The sequence below is a fragment of the Macrobrachium nipponense genome, chromosome 4 (assembly GCF_015104395.2).
Source record: "Macrobrachium nipponense isolate FS-2020 chromosome 4, ASM1510439v2, whole genome shotgun sequence".
Taxonomy (NCBI): domain Eukaryota; kingdom Metazoa; phylum Arthropoda; class Malacostraca; order Decapoda; family Palaemonidae; genus Macrobrachium; species Macrobrachium nipponense.
This window is the reverse complement of record NC_061100.1, coordinates 129335316-129350315: the sequence shown is the minus strand read 5'-3', so window position 1 is coordinate 129350315 and position 15000 is coordinate 129335316. Positions and strand designations below refer to the sequence as shown.

Genomic DNA, 15000 nt, shown 5'->3' with positions numbered 1-15000 from the left:
GGCATTAACTTACGGGTTTTTACGCCGCGCCAGAGGTTGCCACAGTAGTATATGAAAGTATTCAATCCATTATACAATGCATGACCCATATTTTGCATATATACAATGGCATTAACTTACGGGTGTTTATGCCGAGCCAGAGGTTGCCACTGTGGTATATACAAAAGATGGAACTTGCAGTGCATAATCCAATTCATATATGGAGTAGAAGGCATTAACTTACGGGGTTTTACGCTGCGCCAGAGGTTGCTTCTCTCTCAGATATGTGATATGGTTTGATACCCATTCCAGAGGGTATCATGCAGCAGGAGAGGGGGGGCAGCTCCTGTGCCCCTCTGAACAGCTGTTGGCTCTCATTGTGAGAGCTGATCCTCCTTCCTCCAAAGAGCTGTTGGCTCTCATTGTGAGAGCTAATCCTCCTTCCTCCAAAGAGCTGTTGGCTCTCATCCTGAGAGTTATTCATCCTGCTTCCATCAGGGAGACAAGAGAATCGTCAAGGATGCCTGATGAAGAGCCCATGTGAAAGATTTTGAATGATGCTGCACCATGTTCCAGAGGCATTGCGATCTTCTTGGCCCAGTCGATGAGGTTGATTGTAGGATGGGTGTGTGGGAGGTGGGGGGACCTCCCATCGCTGGTTGCTGCTGGGGGGAGCAGCAATGAACACCCATCCTGCAGTCAAGCCCATCGAATGGGCCAAGAAGATCACAGCTCCTCTGGAACACGGCACAGCAGCGTCCATCACCTTTCATGTTCATTCCTTCCATCTTGCATCACTTGACAGTTTCACAGTCTCCAACTTTGGAGAAAGGTTGTGAGTGACCCTTTTTTGTCATCCTCGGCTGAATTATTTGTCCATGGTTCCGGTGAATGCTATGATTTGATCAAGTCTTTCAACTTGCTTCAACAACTTTTTCTTTAACACTTTATTTCTCTCCTTTTCGTTCTCTAGAGCATTCTCCATGGACTTTATCATTTTATCCTTTTGGTTCACTTCACTTTTAATATCTAAATTTATACCTTCCAATTCAGCCAGCCACGCCTTCATCTGCTCAAATTCCTCTTTCAAAATTCTGTTATTTTCTCCTTCATTTTCTAAACAGTTTTTCAAAAGAGTTATTTCTTTGTCCCTCTCAACTAACTCTATCTTTATTTCAGCCTTTTCACTTTCAACTTCAGTTGCCCAATTTCTTATCAGCTGAGCTTCTGCTCTCAGAATTCTGTTGGTCTCTTCTCCATTTTCTAAATAATTCTTCAGTGAATTTATTTTCTGTTCTTTATGAAGTAACTCTTCTTCCAACTTGGCCTTTTTGCCTCCTAGTTCAGCTTCACAATTTCTCATCTGCTGAACTTCTTCAATCAAACTTCTGTTCCTCTTCTTTTCATTCTCTAAAGAATCCTCTAGTGAATTTATTTCCTGGTCGTTACTGGCCAATTCCTCCTCCATCTTGGCATTCTGGCCACCTAGTTCAGCTACCCAAGTTCTCATTTGCTGAACTTCTTTTTTCAAGATTCGTGTCTCTCCTTCTCCATTTTCTAGGGATTTCTTCAGTGATTTTATCTTCAGTTCTTTATCGGCCAATTCTTCCTCCAGCTTAGTGTTTTGACCGCCCAGTTCAGCTACCCAGTTTCTCATCTGCTGAACCTCTCCTTTCAAAATTTGGTTCTCTCCTTCTCTATTTTCTAGGGAATTCTTTAGCAACTTTATTTCCTGTTCGTTACCTGCCAGTTCCTCCTCCATCTTGGCATTCTGGCCACCTAGTTCAGCTACCCAAGTTCTCATCTGCTGAACTTCTTCTTTCAAAATTGTATTCTCTGCTTCTCCATTTTGTAAAGAATCCTTCAGTGAATTTATCTCTATTTCTTTACTGGCCAGTTCCTCCTCCATCTTAACGTTTTGACCTCCTAGTTCAGCAACCCAGTTTCTCAATTGCTGAACTTCGTCGTTCAAAACTCTGTTCTTCTCCTTTTCATCCTGATTCTTTTCGATTTCCTTCTTGAGATCTCCATTCCTCTTTTGCAGACAGGCCATTTCTTGTGCAGAGACTTCCTTCAAATTTTCCAGCTGGTCGACCTCCTTCTCTTTCTTTTCCAGAGTGTCTCGCATTTGGGCATTTGCCCTGTTGAAGCCTTCGTTCGCTGAAGCCAACACTTGATTGGTGGCTTCAGCTTCCTTTAATCGCGAGGCCAGTTCTGTTCCTTCCTTCAGAGCGCTTTCCATCTTCTCCTGGAAAAGATTCCTCTCTTTTTCCAGAATCTGGATGTCTCTGCCTCTAGATTTCGCCTCTTCTTCCAGTCGATTTTCCATTTCTTTTCTTTCTAGCACATTCCGTTCTATCAGAAGATCTTTGTCTACAATTTGATTTTGTAGAAACTCTATCTGTTCCTTTGCTTCGTTCAAGAGACGTTTCATTTCAGATTCCTTGATCTTACTCTTTTCCAGAACGTCTTCCAACATCATCTTCTCGGTGTCCAGACGTCCTCGCTGGAGTTCCATCAACTGGATGTCATGGATCATCTCGTCCAGGCGTTCCTCCTTCTTCAAGTTTCCTTCTTCTTGAGTTTCCAGACGATCTCTCAGTCTGGCCACCTCGGTTCGTTCCATTTTCAGGTCTTCTTCCAGTTCGTGAATGTAATTTCCTAGTCGTCGACATCTCCGGTAAACAGCCACCGCCAGGCCAGCCAACAAGGCCACACTCATACAAGTGATGGCAACGGCCCTGCCGGGCGTCCAAAAGTTGTCCAGTTCATCAACAATAATTTCAGGAACAACAGGTTCCTCAGCTATAAAGTTTAAATCCTGTAGTCCACTCAAAGGTCCTTCAGCCAAATAAAGCATCATCAGGTCCTCTACAATTGAGTTAAACAATCCACAGGCAACTAACATAAGTGCGCAAAATGCAGCGATAAATATAGCAAACAACATGGTAAATGTTATGCCAAATACGTCAGACGTCACTAGTCCTATTTTCTGAAACTACCGAGTGGCTCCTTCAATCCAAGGAAGGCTCCTCCAGCTCGGGCCTCCAAGCGCTTCGCTCCCGGCTCGGCTCCGGGAAATTCTTCTTCTTCTTCTTCTTCTAGTTTGGATGAAGAAGGATTCTCGCTCCCGGAGCTTCTGACTGATGAAGTCCTTATCCCGACGTAGGAATTCTCGTAGGAGACGATTATCGTCTTCTCCCTTTAAACTTTACCTCAACTGAAATTATTAATCTCAGTTTTTCCAGTCCAATATTATTTCTCCTCGGATTTTCTGAAGCAAATTTCTTTCTTTCTTTTTTCTTTTCTCCTCAAGTTTATTTACGTTCAATTTAGTATTGTGGATCAGTATTCTTGACGCCTTAATTATATTTTTATTAATACAATCATTATATATATATATATATATATATATATATATATATATATATATATATATATGTATATATATATATATATATATGTGTGTGTGTGTGTGTGTGTATGTGTGTGTGTGTGCATTTCTATGTAAAAATAGAACAAAGACTTTCGAACACCTGAACGGTGTTCTTCATCAGTGTAACTTTAATATGTAACAATTTGTTTTCACGAGACAGAATTTCTTAACATTATTATTATTAGGGAAAGACTCTCTATCGCGAGAGTATATATGATGTGTAGAGGGTCCACAATAATAAAAAGTGTTAAAAGTCCGCGTATAATTATTGAGACTTTACAGAAAGCTTTCGAACCCTTCCCTGGGTTCATCTTCAGTCCAAATGAACAATAAGATACAACAAGTACAGAAGTAAATTTAAACACAAGAGTCGTTGTCAACGACCTTCAACGACTCTTGTTTTTAAATTTACCTCTGCACTTGTTGTAACTTATTGTTCATTTGGACTGAAGATGAACCCAGGGAAAGGTTCGAAAGCTTTCTGTAAAGTCTTAATAATTATACACGGACTTTTAACACTTTGAATTATTGTGGACCCTCTAAAACATTATTATTATTATTATTATTATTATTATTATTATTATTATTATTATTATTATTATTATTATTATTATTATTATTATTATTATTATTATTATATTATTATTATTATTATTATATTATATATATATATATATATATATATATATATATATATATATATATATATATATATATATATATAATATATATATATATATATATATATATATATATATATATATATATATAGAGAGAGAGAGAGAGAGAGAGAGAGAGAGAGAGAGAGAGAGAGAGAGAGAGAGAGAGAGATGATGATAATAATAATAATTGTAATAATATATATATATATATATATATATATATATATATATATATATTTATATGTGTGTGTGCGTGTGTATGTATGTACGCATATATGTATATAAGTAGACAGAGCGAGAAAGAGAGAGAGAGAAGACTGGACATAATAATAATAATAATAATAATAATAATAATAATAATAATAATAATAATAATAATAATAATAATAATGAATAATAATAATAATAATAATAATAATAATAATAATAATATTAATAATAATAATAATAATAATGGCTGTCATATATATATATATATATATATATATATATATATATATATATATATATATATATATATATATATATATATATGATATATATATACCCGTACACTATATTTTCAGAGACTATACCTTATTATTATTATTATTATTATTATTATTATTATTATTATTATTATTATTATTATTATTATTATTATTATTATTATTTATTATTTATTTATTTTTTTTTTTTTTTTTGCTTTATCACAGTCCTCCAATTCGACTCGGTGGTATTTATAGTGTGGGGGTCCGGGTTGCATCCTGCCTCCTTAGGAGTCCATCACTTTTCTTACTATGTGCGCCGTTTCTAGGATCACACTCTTCTGCATGAGTCCTGGAGCTACTTCAACCTCTAGTTTTTCTAGATTCCTTTTCAGGGATCTTGGGATCGTGCCTAGTGTTCCTATGATTATTGGTACAATTTCTACTGGCATATCCCATATCCTTCTCATTTCTATTTTCAGATCTTGATACTTATCCATTTTTTCCCTCGCTTTCTCTTCAACTCTTGTGTCCCATGGTATTGCGACATCAATGAGTGATACTTTCTTCTTGATTTTGTCAATCAACGTCACGTCTGGTCTATTTGCACGTATCACCCTATCTGTTCTGATACCATAGTCCCAGAGGATCTTTGCCTGATCGTTTTCTATCACTCCTTATTACTGCAAGGTAGCTGATGTTTCTTACACAGGCTCCAGTGGAGGGCTTGGCCAGTGTCAGCATTCAACGGTTTAAACTGCTTCAGTAACAAACGATGTTACTACCATAGTAAGTTAGAAAAGACAAATTGCTGTTTATCACAGATCCGGCAATAAACAAAGATGGGGAGCAGGAAGTCAAGCAATTTTTGTGTAGTTCAGTTCAGTTCACAATAACGAATCCAGGAAATAAAGTCACAGATGAAAACGTCCCAGAAAAACTCATAATTATTTTTATGGCATAAAAGTTCGGTTTTCTGTGAAAATTCATTATAGCAAATTAAGCAAACGTTTTGTAAACATTTTTTTTTTTTTTGTGCTCTGATAAGTAAAACAAATAAACACAAAGAATTGAATAAGATAATCGGATTACATCCTGGATAAATATATTCATGAAGTGTGCAAATAATATTGCAATGATATACGTAGATGATAATTACTGTAAATGAAAGATGAATCCTTGCTTGGTTCCAAAACAAATATCAGTAAAATAGAAAAAAATATTTTTTTGTGGAGGATACCTTAGAAGTACGTATGGAATAAAGCCACCTGTACTGAAAGTATCAGTGAAGTATATTGTCATGTGAACGATTATTCTTTTTCATTATTCAGGGAGTATACATAAACACAGCGAAAGTAAACTCCAATTATTTATTGTTTGTTCCCTACTTGACCTAGCAGAACAGCAGAGAGGATTAGCGTATCCTGTTGGCCGATTATGGAGAGCGATTATAGGCTTATAAGATCACCGCATTTTGTAAGTGAATATGCTCGCTGTGGATGAAACCCTTTCTGCTGTCCGTTGCCGAATTTATGAAAACAATAAGTGACGACAGCTCGATCCCTACATTTAGCCTGAATATACAGTAGAATCGTGTACTTCCATGCTTCCAGGAATTTCACACCATTTCTACTGGAATAAGTTTAGCTTCGTTTTAAATTAAATGATTATATGGAATTTACTTGTAAATTGTTTGTCAATGCCAAAATATAACTGTCTTGCCTTAGTTATGTTAAAATCATTATTATTATTTAGATTATCAAAATCCATATATATATATATATATATATGCTTAAAAAATCACAGTAGATGCACGTGACTTCATAAATAAGCGAATATCACGGGAAAATGATAGTCAGAAATCCAAGCGCTTTCGTCTTTATTCAGACATCGTCAAGGAGCTACTAAAGTACAATTGGAGAGGAAGGCCTCAGGTACAAACAAGATCAGGAATACCAGATGGTTAATTATCAAAAGGGTAAAAACTAAAAGGGATAATCCAGGATTATCGGATATCACACGGTCACAAACTTAAACAGATTCTGACCCTAACCGAAATTACAAAGTATCTTTACAGTCAAAAACATGTAAAAACTGAATATATTAATTTTGTTGCTTATATTTATCTACAACTTTTTTCATTATGAAAGCATCAAGTTTAAATAAACCAAGACTTAAATTTAGAACATTTCTATTATTTGATTTGATAAAGCAAGATTCAATGATATTCCTTTTAACTGTGTCATTACATGGGACTAAGGCTCTTGCTTGACTCCAGTTAATAGGATGGTCTAAATCTCTCATATGTACAAATAATGCATTCGATATTTGCCCAGTTCTCACAGAATATTGATGTTGCTTGAGACGCTGTAAAAGAGATTTGCCGGTCTGTCCGTAATAGACTTTATCACACTTTTTGCAAGGAATTTCATATATGCAGCCTGGAAGATCTTTAGGAGAATTTTTGATTACTAAACTCTTGACATTAATATTACTGAAAACAACATTTATGTTAAAAAGCTTTAAAATTCTAGGAATATCTAAAAACCTTTTATCATAAGGTAATTTTAGAATGTTATGCTTACTAAATTCAAGTTTGTCATTAGTTGAATAAAATGTTTTTCTAGCTCTTTTCCATGCCACATCTACAAAAGTCCTTGGGTATTTAAGTTTCAATGCAATATCATAAATAGTTTTAATTTCAGCGTCAATAAACTGCGGGCTACAGACACGTAAAGCCCTTCTTCAAATATGTCGGAAGAAATGTTCAGTCAAGAGAAAAGTTGTGAAAATAATGATTCAAATGAAACTGATCTTGAAAGAGAGCTTATGATTTCTGCAATGGTGTTTGCCTCTAGCGAAGATGAGAAGATGCCAGAGGACGACTCAGAAAACTTTGAAAATTAATTTCATGAAAGAACTTTAGAGAATGTTGCAGACGAAGAGGGCCTTCGATATGTTGGAGGTTATATGGCATCTAAATTTCCCGATTACCAGTTCTTAGGATGTAAACTTAAAAAAGTGAAAGGTACCTGGATTAGTGCAGTAGAGCGACATGATGATAAATTAACGGAACCAAGAGCTGAGTTTTTGAAAAATTAAAGGTAATGGAAAAAATGTTTCAAACATACAATGGAGAAAATACACTGAGACCAGACAATGGAGTATTATGCGACTTGGCACGCCATATTGAATAATTGTGTATCCTTGCCTTTCAAAGTAATATTGTTTTTTGTCAGATGTCTGATGTTTTTTAAGATGAGAGCTCTGAATACCCAAATTTTATCAAGTAGGCAAAAAAAGAAAAAGATGCATAAATTAACTAAATAATGCTATGAAAATTTTAAAAAATGTTTTTTTTTTTACTTTTACTAAGTATTTTTCATTTCCATTATGAAGCCAGATACGATTATGTGTTATCTATGTCTATCTATGTTAGTTTATTAAATAATGTATTGTAAAATTATAAATAAGCCTTTGTAAATAAATGCCAGGTCAAATGCTAATGAATATTTTTTTAAGTCCTGTCAAGCATATTAATTTAAGGTTTCTATTGTATATTAGAAAGCCAAACATTATCGATCCACGATTTTGTGTGTGTAGTACAGTGACCTATATGAATTCAAAATAACACCAAACGTATACAAGATAACAGAGTGAAAAGGACATCGGACACTTACAGGCCTAATCCCTTCGACCCAAAGTACTTAGAGTTTCCCAAGGTAGTACTTGCCTTGACTGCTCCCACCCTGGCCTCCAGGCCTGTCACGGAAATACCCCACAACTACCCCCGCAACCAAAGTGACTGTACCTCTCTCCCTTATTCTATGCTCAAGACTACATGATAACAGGCGCACCCAAATTCCAGATGGGATTATAAAGGTTAATTTAGACCACTAGGAGTTCCGGTTCCTAATCAGAGTGAGTATTCCCTAGAATCCTGCTGTCATTTCCCAGTAGTCTTGAGTCTTCCAGATTCTCGTGAACTATTTATTTGCATGTTACTTCATTTCGTTATGTTCAACACAGATTATTAACTATTGTATATATATATATATATATATATATATATATATATATACATAAATACATACACACACACACACACACACACACACACATATATATATATATATATATATATATATATATATATATATATATATATATATATATATATTGGTATTATATTTATCATATATTTTATATGTATGTATATATACTATATGATATATACATATATATATATATATATATATATATATATATATAGTATATATATATATATATGTACACATTAGTTAATATTCTATTTTGAAAATAACGAATTGAAGAAACACAAATTAATAGTTCATCGAGAGCTTTTGCGCACATCACCTGAAATTTTGGAATATCTTGTCATTTGTTCTTCAGACAAGACATCGACTGCCGTGATGAAAATGACGATTTTTATGATAATGAAGTTATGGATAAGATGAGCAACGTCTCATCCCATTCCTATTGCTTGACGAAAATGAAAGTGTCATCCAGTGACGAGATGCACACTCCATCCAATTATTCCAATTCATTGCCGACTAGTTGGCACGAAGTTCATTTTATTTTCGTAATGTATAAAAGACATAACCGAAAGAAGCGTATACAACATAAAAGGTCACTAAAAGGTCTGGAAGTAATACTGCTATAATTTATTACCGAATCATCAAAACGAATAGCTGAAAATTTTTCTAATCTATTGCGGCATGCATTCCATTTCTCTTTGTCTAAAGATACCTACACACCCACAAACATTCACTCACAGACCTACAGACCTAATCACGCAACACACACACACACACACACACACACACACACACACACATATTATATATATATATATATATAATATATATATATATATATATATATATATATATATATATGTATAACTGAATCACCATAATTTGGAACGTGATAAATACATAAATAAAGTTATAAGCTACCCCAGTGTTTCACGTTCCTTCGTGGCTTATACCTTTCTTTACACACACACACACACACACACACACACACACTATATATATATATATATATATATATATATATATATATAATATTACTTCCAGACCTTACAGTGACGTTTTATGTTGTATGCGTTTCTTTCGGTTATGTCTTTTATACATTACGAAAATAAAATGAACTTCGGCAACTAGTCGGCAATGAATTAGAATAATTGGATGGAGTGTGCATCTTGTCACTGGATGACACTTTCATTTTCGTCAAGCAATAGGAATGGATGAGACGTTTCACATCTTATCCATAACTTCGTTATCATAAAAATCGTCATTTTCATCACGGCAGTCGATGTCTTGTCTGAAGAACAAATGACAAGATATACAATAATTCAGATGTGCGCAAAAACGTTTTTTGACAAAGGCGTCTTCAGAAAAGGCTGATATTAATATATATATATATATATATATATATATATATATTATATATATATATATATATTAAAACACTGACCTTGATATGGTCAGAATGTCGCCCCCCCCTCTATTACTTAAGGAATTCTCTACTACGTGTTGAAGATGGGCATGAGACAATTACCAATGGCTCTACTGATTTCATACTCACATCTTTCCTTTTACTATGTAAAAACTATTACGTATAAAACTATATTTATAATAAGTACTTAATTACACAAGTTTCATATAATTTGTAAATATAATATGTCTGTACACACGTTACCAATAAAATATATTCAGCTATGCATGGCAAGTGCCAATTGTTCATAGTCTTTTGACCGATGTAACCCTATTCATTTTCCCATAAACCTGACTCGTTTATACAGTGTGTACACTTTTGCCCTACATGTCGAGTACGTAAGCATATACATATGATGCAGACGCACATATATACATACACCAGATAAACAAACGTATATACACACACTCATTTAAAAATGTGAGCGTGCGCATGTACGCGCGCGCCCGTGTTTGTATGTTTGTGTGCATAAACTCCACAGATGTACGTACATCTATACCTCTCTCTGTCTCCCATATTTACTAACGAAACCTTGTTGGCCGGGTCAGCGGGGTAGGCAGGATGGGTATATGCAAGGCAAAGAGAGGTTCGCACACTGGTTGTAAATATACCTGGACCATTACAATCGTCGCCAAATCATTGGGATTGTTTTAGATTTATATTTTATGGTTCTCTCAGTAAACTTGCAGTTTTCTGCATTTTCGTTTTACATTGAATAACATTACTATATATATAAGAGCTTTGATAAAGGATTTATTTCTGGAAAATTACAAATGATTTATTGGTAATTTACTAATCGGCATCATTTTGATGTACGGAGAGGAAATGTTTTCGATTTCATCACGAGATTGAACGCAGCTACCTATCTTATGCCGACTGATTTTTTTTATACTTTTTAGAAAAATGGATTGCAGTGAAAATATTGTTCGTCAGAGACAGAAAAATTATATATCGAATGTGAAGGAAGAGCACTAATTACTTCCTTAGTCAAATTTAGGGATGTCGGGCGACTTGGTGACAGTGTTACAAACACGTGAGGAAATGAAGCCAGTTAGAAGTAGCGAGAGGCGACTTCACCTGGGAAACTCGCGGGCGAAATGAGGTGATCTCGCCAGATTTTCTTTAATTTATACGCGGCAAGTAGAGAAAACCGACTATGGATTGGATCAATTTTGAGGACGCTATATTGAGTTATTACAAAGATATGCACGGTGTTGGGGTGGGCTTCTGTCAGCAGCCCTCGATACCTATAGTCGATTTTTTTAAACCTGGCAAACTTGCACTTAGCTGCTTGTCGCTGATTGGATGAATGTCGTGTTGTCCGAATCTCTCTGTTTTGTTTTCACACTGTTTCATAATTGTGATTATACGGCCATAGATTGAGATAAGAGCCAAATTATGTAATGTTATGTAAATACCTGTTGTAATAAACTTAAGTATTTTAAGAAGTTACATACTAAATTATTATATAATAGTTAACAGTTATGAAACAGCACTCTTCGAAGCTGTAGACTTGAAATATGTTTCAAACACATGACCTTTAATGTTTAAATTTCTGGCTAGATTTTTAGTGCAATCGTGCCATTGGTGTTTTGGAAAAAAGCAAAACGTATTTATTGTACATTGCTGAAGGTTGTATAACGCCTAAGAACAAAATACTATTGTATAAAATGTAAGCTTGCCGAAACAACTGGGGTGGAGGAGTTGAAAAATGAACAGCCGGCGAGTTGTCGTCTGCACACTCCACCACCATCAATCGGCTTAGAATCGGCTATCGAGCAGTTGGCTCACATTCGTCGATTTCACCTTTTTCGCCCATGGCGACAAGAGACGATATGGAACAAAGCAGAGATGAAGGCACTTCATACACCAAGCATATACATGCTGCTGGCAGTAGGCTTACCAGTCAGTGCTGTAATATAATAATGAATGTTTTTCAATATTTCACTTCACAGGACCCTACAAGACAATGAAAGAAATCATTAAGGCGACAGCAACAGCAACAGCAACTTTATACATATCCTAAAACATTAATGACATTCTGTGAGCAGTACTTTTGAAATGCAAAAAATGAACATTATGATATATAAACATCTTTATTATTTTATGAAGACAAGAACACCACAACCTCCATTTAAACCTCCCGCTGAGAGTACGTCAACTTTCTGTCAACCCCGAGGTTGTTCCTCCCACAACTCCTCCACCCCAAATTTTCTGACAAGCTTACATTTCTACGATAGTATTTTGTTCTTAGATGTTATACAACATCAGCAATTTACAATAAATATGTTTTTTTTTTCTAACAACCATTGCACTAAAAATCTAGCTAGAAATTTAAACTTTAAAGTTCATGCGTTTGAAACATATTTCAAGTCTACAGCTTTGGAGAGTTCTGTTTCATAACTGTTAACTATTATATAATAATTTGGTATGTAACTTCTTAATACTTAAGTTTATTACAACAGGCATTTACATAACATTACATAATTTGGCTCTTATCTCAATCTATGGCCGTATAATCACAATTATGAAACAGTGTGAAAACAAAACAGAGAGATTCGGACAACACGACATTCATCCAATCAGCGACAAGCAGCTAAGTGCAAGTTAAGTGCAAGTTTGCCAGGTTTAAAAAAATCGACTATAGTATAAGAGGGATGGCTGGCTTCTCCCAGAAGCCCCAAGACCGGAAAGGGTTAAGCGTCACCTATTCACCACAACTCTTTCTGTAACTAAACCTAAACTGGGTCATATTTAAAACTGTAGTCTATTTCCACACAAATGATCCTGCGTCATTTTACAGCGTAATAATGTTAAGTTTATCCAAGCCATTTCTGAAGGGACTCAAAACTACGATTTTGAGATTTGGCAATGACCTACGATAGGCTTATGTAATTTTTTAATTTGTGCTCATTGCTCAACTTAAGTGTTACACTCCCAGCAGCTCAGGATTTAAACCCTAGTAGACCTACTCAAGCAATGGCGTTAAATGACTAAGCATTAACTACACAGTGTCTATTCTAGCAATCTCAAATTTAGCTCCAACCCCAAACAAATTAACAGGATTAGACGGCATTTAAAAATTCTAGAGGCAATAATTCAATAACGGGAACAACTCCGACGATCGCCATAATCTCAAATGGCTTGATTGGTCTATCACCAACAAGACTTTGGCCTTCCAGGCAATGTTAAGTGCTCTGCGGATACCAACCATAGAACCATGGGAGGGGTTCCAGGAGCTTGTGTGTAGTTACGTAATTCGAATGGCTAACTGTTACTCAATTCTAATTGCTAACTTTTTTTTTTTACTCAAATTTAGATAACGGATCATTTTAACCACTTACAAGACTTCAGTTGAAAGCAAAGCATAAATTTATCAAGGAATGACCAGGTCTCCTGTTTTACCAATTGAATTATGTTAATTTTCTCCCTTTCATTCACCTCTTTTTATACTTCAATGCCTTAGTAAAAAAATTTTATATTTTAAAGCTTTATTGACACTTGAATGAGGAGAGGTAACAGATTTTTTGGTCTTTATCTACGTATGCATTGTTGGTGGTTCTTAGAACTGTACCAAATTAATCTAAATTTAAGATTGCAACATATTAGCAATACCTCTCATTAGCTAGTTGTTTGACATTAATAGAAACTTTTCTCAAATCTAGGATATTAGTAAGACCTCACATTATCTCAAACAAATTTACATTCGTAGAAAGTTAAATCAATGAAAGGTATGCCTTTTGCATTGCAAGTTATTTTTGTGGTGAAGAAAACATTCCAGTAAACTACACACATTGTTGGACCAAAAGAAACTTAAATTTATGATAAGTAGATCCGACAAAGACGGCAAAATCGTAATAATGGACAAAGACTTCTACCTCGACAAAATCAACCAGCTCCTTAGCGACACAAACACGAAAAACTGACGAAAAATCCCCTCCAAAACGTTCCCACAGAATATTTTTGGAAAGTAAGATTAATTGGCCAAGACAAAAAAAGTATTGAACTATTAGAGAAATTTAAAGTAATTAATCCTAAATTACCCTACTTTTATGGCCTTCCCAACACTCACAAAGACAATCTTCCATTCAGACCCATCGTTTCATGCGCCGGAGCTTTCAATTACAAAATTTCTAAATGGTTATCTGGCCTCCTTTCCCCTTTTTTAGGCACTTATTCTCCCAGTCACATTAAACATTCGGAAGATTTTTGTCACAAATTCACAGAAGCACATATACTACTTCACAATGTAGACTCCCTATTCACAAAAGTACCAGTACAGGACGTTCTTCAGTTTTTAAGGGAAAAATTACCCCCCTATTCAGATCATTTCCCATTGGCGCTTGACAAAATAATAAAGTTAGTTGACTTATGTGCATCTAATAACGTATTTTCATTCGGGGAATCATTCTACAAGCAAAAATTCGGGTGTAGTATGGGTAGTCCTTTAAGTCCTGTTTTAGCCAATCTGTACATGGAATACTTTTGAAACTACAGTAATAAATGCAATAAAACCCAAAAACATGCTGTGGATGAGATATGTGGATGATATCCTAACATTTTGGGATAATAGGTGGGGCAATTTTAATGAATTCCTCTCAAAATTAAACGCATTAGTGCCCAGCATCAAATTTAAAGTTGAATGGGAAACAGACAACAAAATTCCTTTATTTGATGTTTTAATAATCAGAGATACGACAGAATACAAATTTATCATATACAGAAAACCAACGATCTCACTTTCATACATTCACTACTTTAGCTATCACGAATTTGTTCCCCAGAATTCCTGGAAAAAGAATTTGAACTAATTCGCAAGCAACTTTCGTCTTTAAAGTATCCTGACCATATAATTGAGAAAGCAATTCACAAAGCAAACGTAATTTTCTACCGACCCCCGTAAGACAAGATCAGAGACACACCCAACAATAAA

The 15000-nt window shown here is 34.9% G+C and overlaps 1 protein-coding gene across 1 annotated transcript in view; it reads right to left on the bottom strand.

Annotated features, from left to right (window-relative positions):
* Positions 1 to 847: 847 nt before the first annotated feature.
* The window catches only part of LOC135211500 (golgin subfamily B member 1-like), a 28365-nt gene continuing 14212 nt past the window's right edge, over positions 848 to 15000 (bottom strand). The window contains exons 2-3 of the mRNA XM_064244806.1: positions 2982 to 3133; positions 848 to 2850 (exon numbers count right to left, since the gene is read on the bottom strand). Of these exons, the coding sequence (XP_064100876.1) occupies positions 848 to 2850; positions 2982 to 3133 (2155 nt within the window). The remainder of the gene's footprint in view (positions 2851 to 2981; positions 3134 to 15000) is intronic.